Source organism: Solanum verrucosum, unplaced genomic scaffold, assembly GCF_900185275.1.
Source record: "Solanum verrucosum unplaced genomic scaffold, falcon-dt-bn FXZP01000093.1, whole genome shotgun sequence".
NCBI lineage: Eukaryota > Viridiplantae > Streptophyta > Magnoliopsida > Solanales > Solanaceae > Solanum > Solanum verrucosum.
The window spans coordinates 3,036,108-3,062,937 of NW_026020065.1; the positions used below are offsets into that span (position 1 = coordinate 3,036,108).

Genomic DNA, 26,830 nt, shown 5'->3' on the forward strand with positions numbered 1-26,830 from the left:
AGTGTGTTTTGAAGGTTATCAATAGTTCAAGGATGAAACTAGCCATTCACGCCAAGTTAAGAAGTGTTTTCACTACTTCTCCCAATGATGCAAATACATCTACCAATGTAGGGCGGTTCAAAATTGAACCAAAAAAAAGTTATTGGTTTATCAGAATTGGGTTATTGAATTAGCGGTTTTGATAACGGTTTTGATTTTTTTTTGTTATCGGGTTATCGGTTCTTAACGGTTTGAAGTTTTTTCTTAACAGGTTAACCGATAACCCAATAGTAAATTAAATAATTATATTTATATCATTTTGTATATAAAGTCTTTGACTTAGAGTTTGGTTTCCTACTTTTATTTTTGGTTGTCTCAAACACTTGGTTATTCTACAATGTAATAGTGTTTGCTTTTGAGCAAGATGTAACTTGTGAACTCATGTGCATGGTTTATTTTGTTTGTCACCTTGTTTCTAAGTGATTTTCAATGTTTTTTTTCCGTGTCAAATCTTAACGGTTAAATCGATAACTGAACCGATAATGATAAAAAACTAATAAACCAATAACCGATAAGCAAATATCTTAATGCATGATTCTATAACGATTTAGCATCTCTACAAATCGATAACCAATAAGTCAAATCGATAAACTTTAAAACCGAACCGACCGCTACAATGTAAGAAGTTATTATATCAAACTCCGCACCAAGCCTGAAAGAAGGGTCCCTAGCTAGTGAGTGAGTCCATAGTGACAGCTGAATCTTGATTCACCTATGTTTAATGCCTATCTAAATCCAACAATGCACATGGACCACTGGACCCTACCACTAATTTCCCAAGAAGAAACTCCTTTTTTTACTTATCTGTACACGCAATTATGCATTCAGACCCCAATTTTGTCAATTTCCTTTTTTTTCTTTTTTTTCTTTTTTTGTTCATGCATAATTGATAATTTATTTTCTTAGCTATATATGCATTGTATATCCAATAAATATTATGGATAAAACATCCAGCGCGGTGGAAGATAAAAACAAAACAAATAAAAGTTGTAATATTTTGAATATTATTTTTATACATTTGATCTTTTTTTTTATTATTGCCAAAATGTGTTTTTTTTTCCTCCTCCTTAGATTTTGACGTTACATCAACACTTGACAAATGATTTTGAAAGATCAAAATGTGGGAAATGCCCTAGAAGTTGAGCCCCCAACTAGCATTACTTTCTTTTCAACTCAGTTGACATATTAGAACCTTCATTTATATTTTTCATAGAGTTAAAAAAGTATTCATGAAATAGAATAATATTCCTCTTGAAATATACGAGAGAAATATGTTACTTGTATCAACTTCATTGCACAGGGGCTAGCTGCTGACCGAATTAGCAACGATTGACATTTCATATTTCTATTCAACAACGTGTAACGTATTATCATATATTAGAAATAAACGTTTTTTTTTAATTATAACAATAATGTCTAGGCCAACATGATACACACGATTTGAGTAATCTATCTAATGTTGTTACCTCCTCCAACACGATTAAGATTAGTCATATCTACTAAATATTGAACAAATTAAAGAAATAAATGTCTAAGGTAGGTACACTAAGACAAAAAGAAAGATGTACCTATTTAATTTATCTCAAAATCTTGTCTTATTTTACTTAATTAGCAGTGTTGTTATAATAAGCCCTTTTCGCCTAATTTAAAACTAGTTGAAGCTATGGCACAATCTTTTGACTTTTGTGTTGAAAAAAAAAACGACGATAAATTGTTTTAGATGAGTAGGAGTGAATTGTAAATTGAGTAACTTTATAAACAAAATAGGCAACATTATATCAAAACAATTTAAAGTAAGAAAATAGAATAATCAGTTTATTATAAACTCGGGGCAGTATAAAGTTAAACTTATAACTCTGGAACTTTAATATTCAGACATCACAGAAACTAGTGGTATCGAAAATTTTGTTTGATAACTTTGAAAATTAGTATGATATAATTGAGACGTTTCTTTATGAGTTGAAGTTGTAATTTTGTACTACATAAACACTATATCACTATCAGTATTTATTTTGCAATAAATATCCTAATATAAAGTCTACATGGAACATCAGCATCATGTAACATTAAACACGTTCGTTGAATTCAAATAGCACCCGGCCTAAGTCTTGTTTGGTGGGGGGTAGGGGCTCTAAAATAGACTTGGTTTTGGTCATTGATAAAGGTAGACAGCCAGCTAAATTCATCAATGACATCATTATGAATACCTCCAATAAATTAGGAAGGTTGATGGATTTACCAGAAAATTTATATGGTTTGAGTCGACATCAAATTCAATCTTGCACGCAAGCAACTTAGTAAATACGAACAAAGAAAATGTTAATCAATCAATCAAGCCTCAATTTTGGTTCTATTCAGACTTAATGAACTTATCTTTTGGTTTGATATCAAAGCTTCACATTTTGAGCAACTTGGTAACGTGTGTTTTTATTCTTGCTTGGTGTCAACTTACATTTTAACACAATACACAAGCCATTAGAGCAATGGTAAAAACTAGGAAGTAGCAGACAGACTAATACAATTTATAGAGCAATTTAGAATATCTCTACACAATCTAGAGATCCAATTTTCCTGCCAGGTACCAGGAATGCATTGCGAGGCAACCGAAGGAGAAGATGTTAGCAAGGGAAGATAGGCCATGAATCATCCCAAATTTCTTGTTCATTGCTGAAAGCTTTGGATTGACCTTTGCGACTTCTTGGTTCTTTGTCCATCCAACTTCTTCCCCGATGTTCGCCTCCCTCTCTATCTTATGCCTTTCCTTCATCATCTGCTCAACATCAGACGCATTATTCACATCAGAATCCAATGAGAAAACTAATTAAAAGACTTTTCTGTGACAATTTTCAAACTACTAATTTAACAGAAATGAGCATCGGTGAATGTCCCAAATCAGAGGGATGCTAAGATTCCAGATGTCATCTCAATATCAAGACTTAACATATTTGTCTGCAGTAAACCTCCAATTTTTAAGAAACGAAAAAATAAATAAATGAAGCTGCTGTATTATCCAATTATGTTAACCCATTCTTAGTCGATCACAATGCTGGATCAAATGGTGAAACTCATCAATCCAGAGAAAATAACCTGCTGCTCCTTATCACCAGTTCATAAAGACAAAGTCAAAGAACCTAGGCAGTAATATGTTTCTACCATTCATTACATACTTTGTCAGTAATTTAGACTTGATGAACATATAGAAACAGAAAGGGGGAATTAAAAACACTTAGGTTAACGTTGCACATTCCCCTATGCATATGATGATATAAAGTGGATTTTGATAGCCCACATCTTTTGGGCACATGAAAAATGGGACCTTGGGAATCACCCTCAGATCTAACGTCAACAAAACATGAAGTATGAGAGTAAACTATACTAATAGTTGTCAGTCTTTATCTTTAACCTTGACAAGCATTCTCTCTGTTTCAATTTATGCGTCTTAAAAATAGAATGTCTCTCTCCGCCAGAGGGATAGTTCTCATTTTAACGTTTTAATGAAAGTTAATCTTGTCATTTGGAATGTAAGCAGGACTTAACAATACTCTCAATAACAAACTTGTTAAGTGCTCTTTACAGAAGTGGAAGAAGGATATATACTGCTTTCAAGAAACTAAGGTGAGTAAGGATGTGGAGGGTATTGGATAACAACTGCAGTCATGTAGGTGGATGAGATGTGGCTATATAGAAGCTGATGGTAGCAGCAGGGGGATTTTGGTTATGTGAGATAGCAGAATTTGAGTTGGTACCATGATTGAAGTAGGGCAATACTTTACTTACAAGTTTGTCTCGGTGCAGAACTATTTTACTTGGTATCGCTGGGCTTATGCACCCCATACCAGAAGTGAAAAGTTAGAATGTTGGGAAGAAATCACAGCAATCAAGGAACTGTGTGAGGGTCCCTGGACTTCCTGTGGGGATTTTAATACAGTTAGATTCATGAGGGAAAGAAGAGGATGCTATAGGATAAAGAATGCTATGTCTGAATTCTCTAAGTAGATAGAGGATATGGAGCTTCATGATCCCCACTAGAATTGGGGGGGATTCACATAGTTCAGGGAAGTCAATCACCAAAGTGCTGCCAGATTAGAGAGATTCCTCTGAACCACGGATTAGGAAGAAGATTTTAAAAATATCAGACAGAAGATACCACCTAGAGTATATGAAGGGCAATGATCCCATTTTCAGTGTGGATATAGACATCCGTTCAAATTTTATGTACAATAAACATATAAATTTCAAAATTACATTAAAAATACTACCCATTTAGTAATGTTCAATAAGATCACAGTTAAGGAAAAATTGTTTGTGAATGGCACAAACAACCAAGGTGTCACCTACATGAATCATTTTTTTGATAAAAGTTTTTTTTTTTTTTGATAAAGAAGTGTCACCTACATGAATCATCACTCAATCTATTTCTCTCTATTTGAACTCATTTCATTCCAATATTCCATAATCGAGGTTTCACCCATTTAAAGGTTCTAGTGTGCTCAACCGACATGCAAATTTTTAACGAGATTAAAGAAACTCGTAGCAGCCAAGGTTGTACATAACAGTCGGTGAAGTAGATGAAAACCATGGGAGACCTAAGTTCATAGCTTAGTAGAGGCAAAAAACATTAACTGATTCTTCCCATCTGCCTAAGTCCTCGTGTTCTGGTGGCAGAATAACCTAGAATTGGTACTAGTGAAATATAAAAGATACTAGGTGGAATGGTCCAAAGTCGCATAAGCTAGCCCATACACTATATTTATCTATTTTTATATTAAAAAAGAGATTATAAGTTCTCCTACCAAACACAAGACCTCGTGAACCGACATGAGTAGAACTTAATTTCAACTAGTTGGTATTGCTTATATGGATATCTTTCTAAAATGGAATATTTGATTATATGAAAAATTTGCATGGATTGAAGAAGACGGTAAATCTTTTGGGACTACTTGCATGTGAGGGATCAAAGGAATTCAAATGGATTCCGACAATGTTGTCAAAGGCTCGTGCTTAAGCCATGAAGCTCAAGGTTGGCGCTTCGCGTCACTTAGGTTGTGATTCAGCATAGGCAAGTTACTAAGGCATGCGCTTCATTGTCAATACGTTCTATCTTGAACAGAACGGTACTAAACAAAAATACATGATTAGCAAATTACCTTTTTTTTACTATTAAGGATATCATTATCAATGAAGTTGTCACTTTTTCTTACATTTCATATACATTTTTATTATTTTTCTTCGTTTCACTTTTTTAACTAAAACCCACACTAGGATTGCACTTGTCGCTTAAAGCCTGGTAGACCTGGAGCACTTCTTATGCTTTTCACCTTTGACAACACTGGATTCTGGTTACAGAGGTTAAGAAAAATCAGATACATGTTAACATGTTGATAGAATTCTGAAGGATGGTCAACAGAGCTTAAGAGTGTCTTTGCCTGAATAAGGAGGATCCAAAATGCCATGGTACCTAACATAACGAACCAGCCCACGCAAGTATTTAAAGAACCAGATCGTCATTGTCGGGAAAGCAAAACTTGGAAGCAGATGACTAGAACATTAACTTTTGGGACCTCATAAAAGAGGAATGAAAATTCTATTGATGAAATAAATTTGAAATTTGATATTTAAGAATTTTGTTTTTTTCTGCAAATCACAAAAGAAAGGGGATTGTGTCCAAATGACAATTTCTTAACAGTTTTATTGTTTCACTCACAACTATTCATATTAGACCTTCTCTTTTAATAATGATCGTTCTATGTCAACTTGTGCCTGTTTTGAACATTCCACCAAGTACTTACAATCTTCTGCCAACACAGGTACTAGAATACCAGGTAACTCTACACTTGAGAGTAATGCAAAGAAATCGCCTATTTGTCTCTACCAGGATTTGAATCAGGATCTCCAAGGTTTGCACCCACTTCATTAGCCACTAAGTCACACCCTTGATGCAGTTGGTTGTTCTTGTTCATATTAGACCTTTGAAAACCATATTCTGGATGTACTTATCGAAATTAATAATGAGTGAAAGTGAGAAGCTCAACTGATTAAATATGTTATTCCTTTTGACAAGTAATCCAGGTTATATATAACTTCTCCCTAAAACATTCAATGTTCTTGAGGAATTAGCTACCTCTTTTTTTTAGAAAGGGGAATTGGTTAGTTCTTTAACCTTTTCATTTCTTAGTTTTTCATTTATTTACTCCTTTAAATATTTAATTATTTACTTTTGATAAGTAGATACCGATGGTACTACCATAAGACAAGTGGTCCTTGCAAGGACAGCTCTAACATAGTTTTTTCCCCCCTGGGTAGGTCCAACAAAAGAGGTGAAACTTTTGCAATTTTTCCAATGACAGATTCTGTTTTATCTTTCAAGGTCTGGGTCCTCTGGTAGTTCAGCAACCTGGCAAACTAACCAGTACAACAACATGCCCAGTGTAATCCCACAAGTGAGGACTAGGGAGGATGGTGTGTAGACAACCTTACCCCTACCTTGTGAAGATAGAGAGGTCAAGTAAAGCATATCAAAAAAGCCAAGTATGTAAAACAAATACAGTAGCAAAGAGTCTGAAGAAGAGAACAGTATCAAGAACTTTATCGGAAAAAAAAACAGTATCAAGAATAAATAATACAATAAATGAAGCAAAGGAAACAACAGGCAAAATTAAACTGGAAGATTAAGATAGTAGGATAGTAATAATAATAATACTGATAAGAGAAATAGATAACGTTGGATTACCTACTAATCTTCTACCCTAATTCTCAACATCCATATCTTCCTATTAAAAGTCATATCCTCATTAAGCTGCAATTGTGCCATGTCCTACCTCTCTTCAAGGCTTCTTCGGCCTACCTTTACCTCTCCTTGTACCCACTATAGCAAACCTCTCACACCTTCTGGAGCATCTGTGCATCTTCTCTTAACATGTCTGGACCATCTCAAACTAGCCTCCCTCATCTTATCCACCACGGAGGCCACACTCACCTTGTCCCAGATAGCTTTTTGTTCCTGATCTTATCTCTCCTAGAATGTCCACATATCCATGTACACTTCCGCATTTCCGCAATTATCATCTTCGGGATACGCAAGTTCTTGACCGGCCAACACTCCGCCCCATACAACATACCTAGTCTAACCACCACTTTATAAAACTTACCTTCAAGGCATGGCGACACATTTTTATTACATAAGACACCAGATGTGAACTTACATTACATCCACCCCGCTCCAATACGATGTGTTATATCATCATCAATCTCCCATTTCCTTGGATTATTGACCCCAGATAGCAAACTAACCAGTGTGGTAACAAATAGTTGTGGTTTCAACCTCAGCAAACTAATCAGTGTGGTAACAAATAATTGTAGTCTCGAACCTCAGCAAACTAACCTATCCTGGTTACTCCCGCTTGACATTCTTAAACTGTTTGTAAAATGCATATGACCTCTTCCTAGTTTTGAAACTCACTAATTTGACCAATCATTGGGCAGAGTACTAACCCTCCTTGGTGAGTGGTGACTACTACTCTTTTCACCGAACCAGAGGATAAATCATGAATATACACATTGAGAGTACTCATCAGATAACGGAATTAATAAATTATGTTTTTCCCTACAACTATAGTAACAATAGGAAGCCGCATAAAAGTACCAGGAGAGTGACATAGTGGAAAGCACAACAGTATCAATAAAGTTAAGATAGTTATAAGATTATTGTATTCCTATACAATCACTCAATAAGGTTTAGATACTAGGGGGAATAGTAAATTCTACTGCTTCCTCAATGCAAAAGCTAAAATCATGTAGAAGGAAGATGTCTTAAAGTCCTACAATCTCTATCAGGATCCATCCAGCTCAGGTAAGATCAGATCACACTGGAGAAAAAGGTCCATATGTGTTATACCAACTCGTTAACATTGTTGGTACACCTGCACAAAATCTTGTATCTACCTGGAATCTTATTAGTTTGTTAAATATTTGTACGTGTAGAAAATAATTAAGATAAACTCATAATGTCTTAAAAATCTGAAGATTGATTATTGTAAAGAGAACTGTCCAGATCTGGCATGATAGCGAGATGGATACTAAGGGGTCGTTTGGTGTGACGGATAAAAATAAATAGTGATGGATAAAATTTTTGTATCTTATTTGGTTGCCATGTTTGGGATAACTTATCCCACCATTTATATTATAGTGATGGGATAAGTTATCCCATATACATGGTAGGATAAGTTATCCTGGAATAACTAATTCAGGCTAATCTATAAGACTGCAACTATTTAGGGATTACTTTAATGGGGAAATTAGCATTGTTAAGCTGAAGAAATAGCAAAGGGGTGAATCGTTTGTTTTTTGAAATTGCAAGTAGTGGACTGGCCTATTTCACTACCACAAGGAGGTAACTAGAGGCAGAGGCAAATCTAGGATTTTTCAAACATGGGTGCACCCAGAAAAATGTATTAAGTGGGAATTGATCCGAACATGGATGCATCAAGAAAAATGTATTAAGTGAGAATTGATTCTTCATCCTCAAGGTAAAAAGCTCAACATTTAACCATGTGGACCAGATAGACTTCTTATAGCATGGGTGCAAGAATGTAATAATATACAAATTTTAGAAAATATATACATAAAATATCTAGTTTTACGAAGAGAGGTTCCGGTGCCCTATTTTTTACCTTTAGATTCACCACTAACTGGAGGTGCTAAAAGCATGGGAGGGAATTCACCCTCCTTGTAATAAGTTCATGGGAGTTCATGCCTTCCCCATGTTTCCAAGTGTAGGGAGTAAAAATGGAAGATTAATCAGATCTTGCCCCTCTCCCAATTTCCTTACAGTCCAAAGTCATGCTGGTCAGGCTTTCTTTTCGATAAACTTCATCTTTATCCACACACTTTTTTTGTCATTTTCTAATTCTGGCACAAGTAGTGTTTTCTCCAGAATAACAATAAAATGTTTAAAGAACAGCTCTTATCAGTCTCTAGTCATAAGGGGACTCAGAAAAAATAAGCATTCTTTTCTCCTAAATAACAATAAAATGTTTAAAGAACAGCTCTTATCAATCTCTAGTCATCAAGGGACTCAGAAACCAAGAAATGACAATTGTTGACAGTCTACATTAAAACCAAGGGCCAAAATTTAAGATAACCCCATTAAAAGTGGTTTCCACTTTCCACTCAAAGGGATATCACCTTGTAAGCCTGCATCAGCATTCCAAAAGCCTGTAAGGCCTATTGGTGAAACTTTTCTGTAATAGCAACACAGCCTTATTATCCATCAATCACTTCTGAAACTCCTTCAAAATAGCAGTTTGGCCATCTGCTGTGGCATAAATGGTTCTTTTTCTGATGTAACTATTGTATCCCTTATCTTAATGGGATAAATCTATAACATATTCCTGTGGCCGTGTTTCAAGAAGTTGACCATTAATCAAACTGATTTATTCCCTTAACCATATCATTTCATTTTAAGTCAATTCAATGGATTCTAATTTTCAAAATTCGAACTTTACAAACCAAGTGGTTATTCTATCTATTTTCAGTAACCTTGGGAGGTTTGCTGTGACAACTGCACATCACAATTGAACTATAGCAGTATAGCCAAGTCTATCAGTACTCATTTGGACATAAAATGTTACATCACATAATACAGTCTAGTACCTGAATTGTCATAGGAGTAAAGACAAAGAGATTGCTGAGGTTGAAAGCAAATGCAGCAAGAATGAACCCAAGTTGGTACTTCTCAGAAGCAGAGGCAGTCTTCCATGGATGCAAGTACCCAAAAGAACCCACAGACACAGCACAACATACCCCCACCATGGAAAAGTAAGCAGGAAACATTTTACTCTGCAGATTCCCAAACTGATGCCTTGGCAAATTCCTACAACAAAAAATACCCAAATTATCTGAAAACCCATTGAGCTGAGTGATTACACGGGATTCTTGAAAAGGGCATTAACTAACTTGGGGTTTGAGGTGCAGTTAATTGCTACTATTTCAAATAGAGGAAAGAAAACTAAAATTAGAAGAAATGGGGGTTAAAAATATACTTGAACATGATGATACCACCGATGAAAGTGACCCATAGAGCAGCACCAAAAGCAGTTGAAAAGCAGAGGAGATGAGCTAATTTCAGAAAAGTTGCGAGCTTTGGAGGATGTTGACCATCTGATTTTGAACCGAAAGTTTCTGGAGAAAAAAGTACTCCAATTGCCAAGAAAGCTACAGCAGATAAGAATCGTGTCATCCAACCCATGATTGCTGTTCTTTGATCGAAATTGTTTTTGCTATTTGATAAGACGAAGAAGAAAGTGGGTTTCTGGTCAGAAATGGATCTTGGCTTTGGTTTTACCTACGCCTACCACACTTCGAGAAGCTTCGAAACTTCTGTTCCAGTTCCAGTTCCAGTTCCTCCTGTATGTGGTTTCGGTCTGTAAAATTGATAGGTCATTCTTGGCATAATACATAAAAAAATATTTCTTTTAATTTGATTTCGATGTCTCTCTAATTTTGAATGCACAAATAAATACTTAAATTTATAAAAAATTGAATAAGAAAACACATGTATCCTACATTACATCCTATATGTCGATTCACACATTTTATATGAGATCCTATGTGAAATATGTTGATTGTTGAGTAAAACATGTGTATCTACTTGTTTAAGTTTATACAAGTTTGAATATCTATTTGTTCACACTTTTGAACGACACAAATATCAATTAAATGACACATTTATATATTATACTTTTTTCCGAATAAATAATTGTGATATTTACAATAAAATTACGTTAATTTTAAGTGATAAATTATTTTTATTTTTTTCAGAACTTTTTAGAAAGATGCAATTTTAGAAATTCCTATTTTTTAAGTAAAACCTTCTTCTAATGAAATATCCACAAAATGTTCTTGTACATTCACCAAGTTCTATAAGCTTTTTGTATATTATAGGAGTAGTATATTATTGAGGCACTTATTATTTATAATTTTTGGGGTGATTTCTCTTTAGGTAAATAAAATGTTATACATGTTTTAAAAAAATAATCTCAAATACGATAATATTCATATTTTCTCTTCAATATCATTTATCTTTATTTTAATACTATTATATTTTATAACATGTTATTAACGGGATTTTCTAATCAATTAAAAAGTTAATTAAATCAAAAAAAATTGTATCGATTTGTTAAAAATGAATACATCTATTGATATTTGATCGGGTGACTAGTAATTCTTCATTCATAAAGCAGGTTACAATTTCGTTAAACAATTTCTTATAGTAAAAGAAGAAGGGTTATGTATACATGAAAAAGATGAGAGTCAACAAATAAGGGATAATGTAACTCTTAAATGAATTTGATTTATAAGTTTCACTACTATCCTATAAAAGGAATGAGTTGAGGTCATTGATAGACGCAACAAAACGGTGAAAAAGTTTCTCTAAACAAAAGAGTGTAGTTGTTGTGGAAAAGAACACAAGACTCCATAGTATTTTTGTAAAAATCCGCTAAGACAATTGGTGGTAATAACATATATATCCGATCAAAGAAAAAAAAGATATGTCTATTTTCGCATGAATCTTCTAGTTTAATTACTTCATTAGTATCAAAGCAAAGTTAGTTAACTAGATATGTTTATCCTTCACCATCGTATAGTTAAAATTTAGTGAAAGACGTATATTTCGATTGTATAACATTTCAAAGAATTTTTTTTTTTTTTTTTATAAATGTAGTGACTTTGCTAAGTTACCTCCCAATATGGATTGTCAAAGTAGTCAAACGATACATTACTGAAAAGATGTTATCACAACTTTTCAATAATATATTATTCGTATATTTTTCTTATATCAAACGAAGAAAATATGAGTGTTGAAAGTTCACGGCTTGTACTTTAAGAATATTTTTGAAATTTCTCAGAATGAACACCTAGACTTTTAAGCTCGTTTTCTATCTCTACAAACTTTTGATATGTGCAATAAATATATCACTAAAAGAATGTTTTCAATGATATATTATTTGTGATTTTTTAAATTCAAAACGAAGGAGATTCAAGTATCGAAAGTTGACTACTTAAAAATATAATATTTTAATTTTAAATTCTAAAGTTTTCTAGACAGATTTCAATGGAAAAGAAATTGCATGCTAAATTTATTTATTTTTGGAATGATTTATATATCATCCACCGAGAAAATGAATCCATACAAGTCGATTGACATCAACTTAAAAGCAATTCACTTGCAAAAAAGTATGGTCGAAAATTCATTTTTTAAGTAATAAAGATAGTTAGATTGTTTAGATAATTTTTTTTTTACTCAATTGACATTTTATCTAACTTTTCTTTCTTAAAAATGGATAAACATTAATTTACTTTCAAAAATCGACATGATATAAATAATGTCCTTAAAATGGTTTGTAAGTTCACAACTGTGGTCTCCATAAAGATGTTCTTCATTATTATTTTTTTGCCGGATAAACAACCTTTTCTTTATATATTAATAAAGGGACTCCAATTTTTTTTATGATTTATCATCTATAAATTATGAATATAAATTAATTTTGTCTATAAAACAGAAGTTCACAATGGTTTAAAACTTCATAAGTCATGCCTTACAATTATACTATTATAAACAACAATTGACGGACAACAGATACAAAACGTTTGTTGCCCATCAAACACAAGTTCTACCTTTTGTCTATAAAACAACAATTTTTGAATATTTCAACACACTAAACCTACTAAATTGACCATAAAATTTTTTTATAGGTTAAAATTAAAACTTCTGCCTGATGGACACTATAAATTCTTCTATTATAGTTATTATTATTTTTTTAAAACAAAGATAAAAATTTAAGATCAGACGCTTCGGAAAGGATCCGAAGTGCAAAGTGGCCCAAGCCCAATAGTGACTCGTATAATGGCATAGTGTGAACTGTATGAGCCAATTTTTATCTCCCGCCAATGGTCCCAAAATTATTTAAAATGGAAAAATCCCTCCTTTTTATAATTTGAGTTCTTTTGAATTTTTAGACGTTTCACTCTACCGTTCAATTCAATCGCTCTTTCACAATTTGATTCAATTTATCACTTTTTTTTTTTTTTTTTGGATTAATACTTGAAAACTACTGTTAGATTCAGCAAAAACATATAGGAATTTCAATGGCAAAAAGTGAGCAAGATATGTTATATGATGATCCTTCTAAAATCTTCATCGGTGTCCGTTTTGTTCTTGCTGGGTTCGATTCCCCGAAGAAAGAACAGGTTACCCTTTAGAGCTCCATAATTTGTATTCAAATACTTAGAATTGCCGCTGTAATTGTTATATATCATGGGTTTTCTCTATTTTTTCATAATTGTCATTTTCCCCATTTGAAGGTCCGGTCCAAGCTTTTGGAGGCTGGTGGAGTCGACGTGAGCGAATATGGCCCGGATTGCACTCACCTCATTGTTGATAGAGCAGTTTATGTAAGAGCAACTTTTGCAGCAAAATTATATTCTCATTTTTCCCTTTTTTGGGTTTGATTTCTCATCTAATTGTTATTATCTCAAAAAGTTTCAATTTTCTTCAACAAACAAAGTGAATTTATGAGATAATAACTATCAGTGGAGAGTGTCCATATGAGATATCAACTTGCAATTTTCTTACTCTTTCCAATTTTATCAATCAACCAACCAACCAACTACATGGAATTCTATGTGTTATGTGTTTATATAACTCTCTAAATTGATCAGCAAACCCCAATTGTTTTTTTTTTACTAATTTATATTATAATTATTAATGGAATTGGGTAATGATTTTTTAAATATTTAGGATGATCCTCTGTGTGTTGCTGCCCGACAAGATGGAAAATTTTTAGTCTCTGGCTTGTGGGTTGAGCACAGTTTTGATGTGGGAATGCCTGTCGATCACCTCTCAGTAAGTTCATTCTGAAAGTTTGATTTTGATGTCCTTATATCTATGATATATTTCTGAATTGGAAAATGCTTTCATTGAGTTCATACTAAGTTAAATGTCTGGTCATACGCTTATAGTTGAATGTTATAGGATAACAATGAGTTAGCATTTTTGTGATAAGACTCGACTTGATATGCTCTTAATATGTGAGAGTTGTTTGTTCCCTTCTTTCAAATGCTACTGTGGTGCACAAGTTGATGTTTAAGTTATGCCCATGAGTCCAGCTCTACATAAATGCTTATCGTTTCACATGATTTTGCTTTTCCACCTGGCTTTATTTTTGTTCCGTTGTGAAGTATGTTCAAGTACCAACATTGTGCTTGGAAGATCTGTACAAAATTTATGCAGAATAAGTAATAACTAACTACATAAATGCATTGGCCTTTGTATTGCTCCTTAAAGTTCCACATGAATGTCTTAATTGGTTTGTATGAGCTCAAATTTCTCTGCTGGAAGATTGAAGTTATTGTTCCATGATGCTGCAAATTCCTTTAACTTGTGATACTTCAAATATTTGATAGTTTAGCTCCTTTCCCAAACTCAGAATATTCACTATTTTCTGTTACAGATTATGTACAGACCTCCAAGGGATTTGACTGGAATCCCAGGTGCTAAATCACTAATACTGTGCTTAACTGGATATCAGCGGCAAGACCGAGATGATATTATGGTTTGTAGATTCCAACTCTCTTTTTTCTTACAGTACTTAAATAGTTGCTTCTCAATTTCATCTTATGCCACCTTGCTAATTGATTCCTTCTTCTTCTTCCAGATAATGGTTGGGCTGATGGGTGCAAACTTTTCAAAGCCATTGGTTGCAAACAAAGTCACTCATCTTATTTGCTACAAATTTGAGGGTAAACTTATTTCTCATGTTGCAGCATGTAATACCTTCTCCCCTTGTTTCTTATCTTCTTTTGTCAGTGCAGTTTTTTCTTGCAGGAGTTAAGGGTGTTTCATGTTGGCGGAGCCCTTTCATTAAGAAGCAACTCCTTTAACCTCATTTTAAAACTTGAATACACAACTAAATTATGTTTCCTGGATTGCTGATGTGTGTATGTGTTGTACGTGGTTAGTTCACAACAAAGTAAAAGATCCAGTTAGTGTAGTATCTAATCTAATGTAATCACATTTATTTGAAATCAGCATAATAAGCAGAAAGTCCAAGATAAGTTTCATTCTGCGTTCTCTCTTTTATATGTAAGGATTACTATGGGAAATTTCAGGTGTCGAGGCTTAAGGTAAGCATTTGCTAATACAGAACGGTGAATTACCTTAAGTTATGGTAATTTACTCTTAATAGATTGGTTATGACTTTTAATTCGCTTTTCCCACCAAATCAGGTGATGGAAAAAAGATGCTTCAAATTCAATATGATTTCTCTATTTACTGTATCAGTTGTTGTTCTATTCACTACTTTTTTACAATTCCATATGAGCCTCTGTTGTTTGATAGGAGAGAAATACGAGCTTGCCAAGAAATTGAAGAAGATAAAACTAGTGAATCACCTGTGGCTAGAAGATTGGTAAGCTAGAACATTCTGTAGAACTTACACATGCCAACACCTTTTTGGTCACTTTTCCTCAATAGAAACTTCTTTACTGTCTGGTTACTCAAGGTGCTTCCTTTTAAATTTGTTTTATTCTGCAGTTTAAGGGCCTGGGAAATTCTTCCGGAGGCTAGCTATGATAAAAGGTGAGACATTTTCCATCAGGAATGTGAATTGGTTTGTTTTCTATATCAGAGGGCATCTTCTTTTGTTTTGGCAGTGATATTTTAGTTTATAGTATGTGTGAGAAATATATGGGAAAAATAATATTGAATTGTGTATCTAAATAATTACATTGAGACCCTATTTATAGACACTACATTGGAATCCTTTTCCAACTAGGATTCCTATTCTTATTCCTATTCCTATTCTAAGTAGGAAATACTTATTTCTATTCTAACACTCCCCCTCAAGCTGGTGCATACAAATCATATGTACCTAGCTTGTTACAGATGTAATTAATACGAGGACATGTGAGGGACTTGGTGAAGATATCTGCAAGCTGATCATTTGACTTCACAAATTTTGTAACAATATCTCCCGAGAGTATCTTTTCTCTGACAAAGTGACAGTCAATCTCAATGTGCTTAGTCCTTTCATGAAACACTGGATTTGATGCGATATGAAGGAGCCGCTTGATTATCACACACAAGTTCCATCTGATCAATTTTGCCAAATTTTAGTTCTCCCTGCAACTGTTTGATCCAAACTAGCTCACAAGTTGCTGTCGCCATTGCTCGATATTCTGATTCTGCACTAGATCGAGCAACCACATTCTGTTTCTTACTCTTCCACGACACCAAATTACCTCCTACTAAAACGCAATATCCGGATGTCGAACGTCTGTCAGAGGGTGATCCTGCCCAATCAGCGTCTGTATATCCAATGATATGCTCATGGCCTTGATCCTCAAAGAGTAGTCCTTTACCGGGAGCTGACTTTATATATCGCAGAATACGAACAACTGCTTCCCAATGACTATCACACGGGGAAGTCATAAACTGACTTACAACACTTACAGGAAAAGAGATGTCAGGTCTAGTCACTGTGAGATAATTCAACTTTCCAACAAGCCGTCTATACCTTTCAGGATTACTAAGTGGCTCCCTCTGTCCTGGAAGGAGCTTAACATTCGAATCCATAGGAGTGTCAATAGGTCTACATCCCATCATTCCTGTCTCCTCAAGAATGGCTAAGGCATACTTGCGTTGAGAAATAACAATACCTGATCTCGACTGAGCAACCTCAATACCTAGAAAATACTTCAATCTGCCAAGGTCTTTAGTCTGGAAGTGCTTAAAGAGATGTTGCTTCAAATTGGTGATACCATCTTGATCATTACCAGTGATAACAATATCATCAACGTAAACAACCAAATAGATATATAGACTTGGTGCAGAATGACGATAAAACACAGAGTGATCAGCTCCACTACGAGTCATGCCAAACTCCTGAATTACTGTGCTGAACTTCCCAAACCAAGCTCGAGGAGACTGTTTTAGACCATAGAGTGACCAACGCAATCGACATACAAGCCTACTAGACTCCCCCTGAGCAACAAAACCAGGTGGTTGCTCCATATAGACTTCTTCCTCAAGATCACCATGCAGAAAAGCATTCTTAATGTCCAACTGATGAAGAGGCCAATGACGAATGGCAGCCATAGATAGAAAAAGACGAACAGATGCTATTTTAGCCACAGGAGCGAAAGTGTCACTATAATCTAGCCCAAATATCTGAGTATACCCTTTGGTAACAAGGCGAGCCTTAAGTCGATCAACCTGACCGTCTGGACCAATTTTGACTGCATAAACCCAACGACAACCAACAGTAGATTTACCTGCAGGTAGGGAGACAAGCTCCCAAGTACCACTCTTATGTAAAGCAGACATTTCATCAACCATAGCCTGCCTCCATCCAGAATGAGAAAGTGCTTCACCTGTAGTCTTAGGAATGGAAATAGAGGACAAAGACGACACAAATGCATAATGGGGTGATGATAGATGATGATAACTTAAGAAGGTATAATGTGGGTTAGTATTTCGAGTGGATCGTATACCTTTTTGAAGGGCAAGCGGTTGGCTAGGAGGAGGCAAGTCCGCAGTAGGAGCAGGGTCCGGCGCATGACATGAATCATCTGGGACTAGGGTTGGACGTGGACGGCGATGATAAGTTAGTAGTGGTGGCACTACAACTGGAGATGTAGAAGTAATCGTAGATTCCTCAAAGGTTGGCACAGGTAAAACCTGAGGTATGGGTAAGACCATAGATACATCAGGATGATCAGAAGATGTATAGTAAGGTTGAGACTCAAAAAACGTAACATCAGCGAATATAAGGTATCGATGAAGATCATGTGAATAACAACGATACCTTTTTTGAACTCGAGAGTAACCAAGAAAGACACATTTAAGGGCACGAGGAGCTAATTTATCTTTCCCTAGGGCTAAATTATGAACAAAACATGTGCTCCCAAAGACACGAGGGGGGATAGGATAGAGATGTGACTGAGGAAATAGTATGGAATGTGGAACCTGATTCTGAATAGAAGAAGACGACATTCTATTTATTAAATAACAAGATGAAAGGACTGCATCACCCCAAAAACGCAGTGGAACATGGGATTCAATGAGGAGAGTGCGAGCAGTCTCAATGAGATGCCTATTCTTTCTTTCTGCTAAACCATTTTGCTGAGGAGTGTATGGACAAGATGTTTGGTGAATAATTCCTTGATGAGACATAAACTCCTGAAACTGGGATGATAAGTATTCTAAGGCATTATCACTACGAAAAGTATGAATAGAAACACCAAACTGATTTTGTATTTCAGCAAAGAAACTTTTGAATATAGAAAATAACTCAGAACGATCTTTCATTAAGAAAACCCAAGTGCATCTCGAATAATCATCAATGAAACTAACAAAATAACGAAATCCTAAGGTGGAACTGACTCTACTAGGACCCCAAATATCAGAATGAACTAATGAAAAAATAGACTCTGAACGACCCTCAGTACTACGTGAAAATGTAGCACGAGTGTGTTTCCCAAGTTGGCACGACTCACAATCTAATGTGGATAAACTAGACAAACTAGGTACCATTTTTTGCAGTTTGGATAGACTTGGATGTCCCAAACGTTTGTGAATTAGATCTGGGGAATCTGTAATGGAGCATGCTGTTAAGGAATTTGAAGAGGTAAGATAGTAAAGGCCTTGTGATTCATGTCCTGTTCCAATCATCTGTCCCGTACTGCGGTCCTGCATGAGAAAAAAATCATCAAAAAAGGTTATGCTACAATGTAGGGCTTTCGTCAAACGACTAACCGATGCTAGATTAAAAGGAGAACCAGGGACATAAAGAACAGAGTCTAGGGTGACAGAAGATACGGGTTTGGCTTTTCCAACCCCTTTTGGTTTTGTTTGGATCCCATTGGCTAAAGTAATAGCTGGAAGAGATTGTGAATAAACAATATCTGACAATAGTGATTTATTACCAGAGATATGATCAGAAGCCCCTGAGTCTATGACCCATGATCCAAGAGTGCTAGACTGTGACACACAAGTAAATGAATTACCCACAACAGAAACATCAGGTTGTGCAACCGAAACTACTTGTGGAGACGTTTGTTTATTTGCACGATACCGAAGGAACTCTTTATATTCCTTTAGAACAATAGGATCATAACTGGGTGGTGAACCATGCAAAATATAACATATGTCACGAGTATGTCCAGGTTTATGACAATGACTACACTTGGATCGAGGTTTTCCAAAACGTTGTTTACTTGCACGATTTCGAAGAAGCTCATTATATTCCTTTAGAACAATAGGATCATAACTGGGTGGTGGACCATGCAAAATATAACATACGTCACGAGTGTGCCCAGGTTTATGACAATGACTACACTTGGATCGAAATTTTCCAAAATGTTCTCTCCTTCGTCGATTCTCCATAGACTGGTATGTATGCTGGAAACTAACAGAAACTGCTATAGTGGTCTGAAAATATTGGAAGCTGCCGGAATCTGCCCACAGTGGCCTGAAAATTCTGATTTTACAGGGAACTTGCCGGAAACTGCCCGTAGTGGTCTGCTTTCGCCGGAAACTGCCTGAAAATCACCGGAACCCTAATTCCGGTGATCGAATCTAGAGAAAACTGAATGGGTTCTGGTCGGAAATACTGGGTGACACCAACAGAAGAAAACAGCTCGAAAAAAGATGACCGGAGCAGTGTTCACGCGCCGGAGCGTGAACAGATCTCGTCGGAAAACTTTCACCTCCAAACGGCGCGTGGGGGCGCGTGGGGGGTTGTTTTCCGGTGGAAATTCTTGGGGTTTGGTCGCCTGAGCTTCCCGAGCCTCGTGATGGTGTTGTCTTTCGCACAACACCTTCAGAACGAAAGATGACACAAATCAGTCCCAACCGTCGTCGCCGGAATTTGACACGGTGACTTGAAGTTTCTCACCAATGCTCTGATACCATGTGAGAAATATATGGAAAAAATAATATTGAATTGTGTATCTAAATAATTACATTGAGACCCTATTTATAGACACTACATTGGAATCCTTTTCCAACTAGGATTCCTATTCTTATTCCTATTCCTATTCTAAGTAGGAAATACTTATTTCTATTCTAACAGTATGTCAGTGTCCCCTGGGTGGTCGTTGCACTGTGGGAGTCCACAACCTTACCCTTTATTTTGAAGAACTTGAATATATGAAGTTTTACATTGTGGCATTATGAAATCCTTTTCTAGAATGTCAGTGTTGCTATTTGTGATTAATCTTTTAAGATTATTAGATCAATTCACAAATCACAAGACACCATTCATCAATTTGTCTTGTGTAATCAATAGTATAAACTATAAAGCACATGATTCATTGTGTTTGCTTAAGCTCAACGAGAGGGAGCTCATCTAAGAATTTCGAGGTGCTTTCTCAGACTTAAGTTTTCAAATTGTCTTAGATGGTATAGGTCTGGAATGCTAATGCTTTCTTGATTCACTTGTTTGATTTCTTAGTTGTGGTACTTTCCGTGCCAAGGAAACAATGAATCAACAAACATAAAAATGAACACTCTGCTCCTAATAATGAAGTTATATTGTTGGAAAGAGCTGTCAAATGAAAATGGAATTAGGGTACAACCTATTGATATTCCAACTACAGAGGTCATGCTAGACATCATATCCTTATGTTTGTGAGCCTCAATTTTGACTACCCAATTAAATTAATAAGAATACTTGTACATGCTCATGCCTGTGCTTTTTTCTTTTTGGACTCCAGTGGGTATGAGTTGGAGATGATGGAAACCGAAGCCAAGGATTCTGAAGATGAACAAGATGATATTGCTGCAATTGGCAGAGAGAGAGTTTCTTTCACTAGTCCTCAACACTCAAAGAGTCCCAATCAATTCCTCTTGAAGGAGGAAATCTCTAGAAACATCTCAGAGATACACATACAGACAGGTCTGTCAGATCTTGGAAACAATAAGCATCTGGGATTATCTGCTTCAAAGGAATCGAAACCGGACCTGGTTACAACCTTTGAGGGATCTGACAAGCGACATCTAGAGACCCTTGGCACCACTGTGAGTAGAAATGAAGATGTGCCACAAAGCATGCCACAAAATGGAAATAGTCCGACTTCAGTTTCTAATAATGCTAGGAAGTCTCCTAAATCTTGTTTGTCAAACAGTTGTGTTAAAAGTTATTCCCGAGAAAAACCTAGAAAAATTAATCTCATCATTGCCACAGAACAAGTTGAGGGTACAGGATGTCCTCTCGCTAATGCGGTGAGTCAACATTGTGATAACTTGAACATCTCCTCAGAGAAAGAGCAGAATGAAGCAGAAGTTGGTTCTGCAAACTTTCCTACAAGTAATATGTCATGCCTGGAAAAGGGCCAAAGTGGTGTACTCCATGAGAAAAGGAGGGTGGACATGTTATATAACGGCTCTCTGGAAACTAGTCATAATCCAGAAAGCATGTTAGATGGTGGCCTGGGTGTTGAAAGTTATTCCCTGAAAAAACCTAGAAAAATTGGTCTCACCATGGCCTTGAAACAAATTGAGAGTGCAGGATGTCCTCCCCATAATATAGTGAGCCAACATTGTGATAAATTGAACATTTCCTCAGAGAAAGAGCAGGACGGAACTGTAGTTTGTTCTGCAAAAATTCCTACAAGTAAAATGTCATGCCTTGAAAAGGGCCAAAGTGGTGTACTACCTGAGAAACGGAAGGTTGAGTTACATAAAAGTTCTCCAACAGCTAGTCATAATCCAGAAAGCATGGTAGATAGTGACCTGGTGGAAGATCGTGGTGAAGAGTTGGACAGACATTTGTCATTGCGCAACAATATCCAGTTTGGCAAGGGTGCAAGTCTTCATCCCTTGCAGAAATGTGATTCTTCTATTTTCACTTCCATAATACAAGAAAATCAGCAAGAGTGTGATGAGGAGGCATTGCAAGCTGGCACTTGTGCAGTCATGGGGTTAAGAAAGACTGCTTTGAGCAGCAATTTGTACCCTGTTAATGTTCACTCATGTGATACTGAGCATTCTACTGGTGAACATAACAGCCCGAGGAATGAACTGCAAGCTGTCAAAAATCCATCTCCTGGCAATGAAAGAGAAGATGTTGAGAAGTCTATTCGGATGGCCGAATTGGAAAATGCCGTAGGAAATACTAGGTCAGGGTCTAAGCCATTAAAGTTAAAAACCCTTCCCAAGAAGACACTGGGATCTGGACTAAGTCTCTGTGAAAGGGATGCAAGAAATCAGGAAGGTACTGCATTTCATAACAAGACTGTTCCAGCAAATGACTCTGCACCTCCTGTGAGCTGGGGCAGAAAGGACAGAGATCACCAAGAGGTTCTCAGCTTTGCAAAGGTTGAGATTCCACCAGCAGGTAGTGCAGAATTAAGCAAAGAAACAGAGAAAAGAAAGTACTTGGATTCTGGAAAGGAAGATGTTGAAATAGCTGAATCTATAAATAATGATGCTGAAACTTCAGAGAGTAAACAGTATGATGAGTTGAATGTCTTAACAGGTGAGGTCAGTGGAGTACCGCAGTCTCTGGTTACATCTGCAGAGGAACTTGTGGTGAACGTGGATGGGACTGATGTGGAAGATTGTGCTGTGAGGCATGATGCTGACAACAAGAACTCTGAAGCTCAAAAGACTATTTCTGGTAAGAACACCAGGTCAAATAAATCAACTTCTGCAGAGAATGATGTAGATGTGAAAATAACCAAAGGCCCAAAATATTTAATGAAGAGGTCAAACACAACTAATATAGCTGCTAAAAGAGCTGTAATTTCCCGAAAAGTTGCCAAAAAGAAGAAGTCCGAAAATGACAAAAAGAAGAATGAGGAAACAGAGAATGAAAAAGGTTTACCTGTACCAGGTGAACAAACAGTACTGGCACTTGATCATGAGTTGAACTCCATGGATGTGGAGAAGGAGAATAGTCCTCTTATTGAAGGCCAAAGCACGAGCTATAATGAACATGGAGCTGGCAAAAGTTCTCCAAAATGTGATAACAAAAAACCTCTAAAGGCTGATGTTGCAAATCCTCGCTCATTGCAGGTTACTAAAGTAGGAATTGAGCAAAGGTGGTTTATCCTTAGTGGGCATCGATTGCTAAGAAAGGAATTTGAGAAGGTCATCAAACGTTTGAAAGGACATGTGTGCAGAGATTCTCATCAATGGTCATATCAAGCAACTCATTTCATTGTTCCTGATCCAGTTCGCAGAACTGAAAAATTGTTTGCTGCTGCAGCCTCTGGAAGGTAATGCTTCAATAATGGTTTACAGTAGTGCCAATTGTACAGGTAAACTGATCGGTCTATTGATTTTTGCAGGTGGATCCTAAAGTCTGATTATTTAACAGCTAGCAATGAAGCTGGAAGACTCTTGGATGAAGAAAAATATGAATGGCACAAAAAGGGCTTAACAGAAGATTTAGCAATCGACTTAGAAGCTCCAAGGAAGTGGCGGCTTCTGAGGGAGAGAACTGGACATGGTGCATTTTATGGAATGAAGATAATCATTTATGGAGACTGCATTGTACCACCATTGGTGAGTTATTTGCACTAAGTTCTTGTAAATTGAATTCTTTTATCTCCTCTAGAATATCTCAATATTGCTACTCTTTGTTGAATCAGGATACACTGAAGCGCACTGTCAAGGCTGGAGATGGTACTATATTAGCAACTTCACCTCCTTACACTCGCTTCCTTAACTCAGGTATTGATTTTGCTGTTGTCGATGAGACCATGCCCCATTATGATAAGTGGGTTCAAGAATTCCTAAGGTGTGAGATACCTTGCATTTTGGCTGATTACTTGGTGGCTTATGTGTGCAAGCCGGGTTATCCTTGTGACAGTTATGTACAATACAATACTCATACTTGGGTAGAAAGGTCATTGAAAAACCTTGAAGATCGCTTGGAAGAAGTTGTTGTGGATATGGTGCCATCAGATGACAACAGTAAGATAGAATGATGATACACGTTGATGAAACGGCCTCCATGTATGGATTTGACATTGGCATTCATGTTTTATTACTGTGATCCTCGACTTGAATGTGTACTAGAGAGACTGGTTTAGCCCAGTCTAAAGGAAACAAGAATATTATGTAGATAAAGTAAAATCCAGCTTGGAGGAAAGTAATAATCATCTTCATTAAGATAGTACAAGCTGTGAGCTCCAATTTAAGTTGGTAATTCTGGATGAACAAAGTAGTTATTTTGCTCCTTCTATAGTTAGGTATATTGACCATTTTATAAAGATCAAATACTTTGTTTATCATCTATGTCAACAAGGCTAGAACATGAAAAATGCTGCTGGATAGTTTCATGTGCTAACCAAGTGTGCCTCCCCTCTTTTACCATGTTTAAATAGGGTACAAAACCCTTCAACAGAGTAATTTGATCGAGAAGGGTTGTGGTGGAGTGGTAAGTACTTCTTCATTTTTAACTAGATTTTTTGGGTTCCAAGTCTTTCAGGATATGGAGTGTTTGTGTTAAGGGAGCTTTTTACCTCCAATCAGGGACTTCCCAATTCAAATTTAGATTTAGTTAGGCCCTTCAATGTCAGATTTTCTGGTGTAAATTTGGGTTATTTGGGCTCTAATACGATTACTGGGCTTTGGGCGGGATACCAAGAAATTTTAAAATTGTAGTGAAAGATAATCTTAAACTTTAAATACAAATAATTAAATCAATGAATTTGTATCTACAACCTATTCACATATTGTTGTTTACTTGTGATTAAAATTTAATTTGGATCATGAATGTTAGCATTAGAATAAAGTGTAGTAATATGAAGTGTTTAATTTCGATGAAAAAATAAGTCTTTCTTATTTACCATCAACTTTTTATTATTTTTATGTAAAAACCATAGAAGAAAAATAAACATAAAAATAAAGGCTGAACCTGATTTCTCAAAGGTAAATATTACAATTTACAGGTTAGGCCTCCCAAAATTTTCAACAGTTCTTTCCTATTTTGAACAACTATATTTAAATAATTCTCTAGTAACTTATGAACATTTTATAATCCTTTTATAATATAGTTTAGCTGAAAGTTAAAATTTTATGAGAAAATTTATTAAAATAAAAGTGGATCCGGCTCCTCTTCATTTCCCTTCCCTCCATTTTTCCCAAGTTCTTACTTGGATGTGAGACACATGGTATAGGTAAAAACTAATGGTTAAGATTTGATTGAATAAAGATAAGATTTTAATTATGATTTAGATAATTAATACTTCATAAGAAAAATATCAAGACCACAATCATAACAATATATTATATTGTCCATAAATATATTATTTCCTTTTCTTATTAGTATTATCTTCTGATTTTGTCCATAAATATATTATAAAATAATTTCTCTTTTTCTAATTATTTTTCCCTGCGAGTATTTTTTTCTATTAATTATATGTAAACTAATTTCAAAGAGAAAGTTCAAAGTTGCTTTCTAAGACTTACTCATTTTTATTTTTATTTTAAAAACAAACGGAAGATAAATACTCGTAGGAAAATTTTTAGAAAAGAGAACAGTTTTTATAATGTATTTATGGACAAAATATTATTTTGTTATGACTTATGATTATAGTATTATTATTTTTCTTATGAAATATTAATTATCTAACTAATAATTAGAATATTATTTTAATCTATTAAATCTTAGCCATTGATTTTTATCTATGTCATGTGTCTCACATCCAAGCAAGAACTTGGAGAAAATGGAGAGGAGCCGGATCCAAAAAAATCTACAACTTTATAGATGTTAAACGACTTTTTCGGTCCAAATGTTATATTTGCAAGGTCATTTGCACGAATGCCTATTTTAGGGTGATTCCCCCCCCCCCCCCCCTCCCCTCCCCTCTAATTTGTGATTTTTAATTTTTGTTTTTAGCATTTTGAGTAATAAAACATTTGACATCGAAAAAAATAAAATAAAATAAAAAATTCACGAGGCACAGGTTATACACCTACAAAGTTATACCTTAAAGTAACATAACTTAATCCTACAAAACTTTTGACAGTTTACCTTGCGAAATTAGGTTGTAATTAAAATATTTTGATCCACCAACTTTCATAAATGAGAAGTAGGGACAAAAATTAAAGACTACCCCAAAAAATTCTACACGTACAAAAACTTGATATTTTCACAAGTTTAAAAAATAGGAACAAAATTTAAATAATAACCCAATAAAAAGACATTTGTCTAAATCATCCTCAAGGTAAGGGGTTAAGAGTTCATTCAATCAACAAAGGAAAAATTATGTTGCAAAGACTATAAATCATTATAGTTGGAAAGAATTATAATTCGTAGCTATAATTATGATTTTATAACAATTTTCTTTCTCCTTTTTATGTACACTCTCCCTCGCCTCCCTCCTATCCTACTTTCTCTCTCAATATAAATATAAATAATAACAGTCAATAATAAAAAACAAATATAAATGTTAACAATCAATGATGCAAATACAAATAACAATTGTCAACTATATGAATTCTTTACAGTGATACAAAATACAAATAAACATGACAACCGACAAATACAAATATGCACAAGGCAACAACTACAAATACAAATACACATGTCAATAGATAAATATTTTCTTTCAGTGATACAAAATACAAATACACATGCAATAGATAAACGATTTCTTTTAGTGATACAAAATACAAACACACATGGAAACATATGATACACATGAATACAAACGTAATTTGTTACTGTAACGACCTGTTCCCGTCGTTATAGAAAAGCCAACGCGGAAAGAATTTGGG

At 35.3% G+C, this 26,830-nt stretch overlaps 2 protein-coding genes across 2 annotated transcripts; one reads left to right on the plus strand and one right to left on the minus strand.

Annotated features, from left to right (window-relative positions):
* Nucleotides 1-2,585: 2,585 nt before the first annotated feature.
* Nucleotides 2,586-10,392, minus strand: LOC125823702 (uncharacterized). Its single transcript, XM_049503069.1, has 3 exons — nt 10,080-10,392; nt 9,691-9,910; nt 2,586-2,809 (listed from the first exon to the last, which is right to left on the minus strand). Exons 1-3 carry the CDS (start codon nt 10,283-10,285, stop codon nt 2,594-2,596), a joined length of 642 nt encoding a protein of 213 aa, XP_049359026.1. The 5' UTR covers nt 10,286-10,392; the 3' UTR covers nt 2,586-2,593.
* On the plus strand, nt 10,359-24,101 carry LOC125823618 (BRCT domain-containing protein At4g02110-like). Its single transcript, XM_049502961.1, is given in 12 exon segments — nt 10,359-10,445; nt 13,159-13,262; nt 13,329-13,491; nt 13,838-13,942; nt 14,550-14,651; nt 14,754-14,838; nt 15,437-15,506; nt 15,632-15,676; nt 20,815-23,319; nt 23,392-23,608; nt 23,695-24,019; nt 24,022-24,101. Coding segments are annotated over 12 exon segments (3,888 nt in total).
* Nucleotides 24,102-26,830: the final 2,729 nt, after the last annotated feature.

What these genes read in the sequence shown, in the direction of transcription:
- LOC125823702 (XM_049503069.1), bottom strand. Translation starts at nt 10,285, where the DNA reads ATGGGTTGGATGACACGATTCTTATCTGCTGTAGCTTTCTTGGCAATT. An exon ending in GGTGGTATCATCATGTTCAA is followed by an intron (nt 9,911 to 10,079) that starts GTATATTTTTAA and finishes TTTTTGTTGTAG; the next exon opens with GAATTTGCCAAGGCATCAGT. An exon ending in TTACTCCTATGACAATTCAG is followed by an intron (nt 2,810 to 9,690) that starts GTACTAGACTGT and finishes GATGTTGAGCAG; the next exon opens with ATGATGAAGGAAAGGCATAA.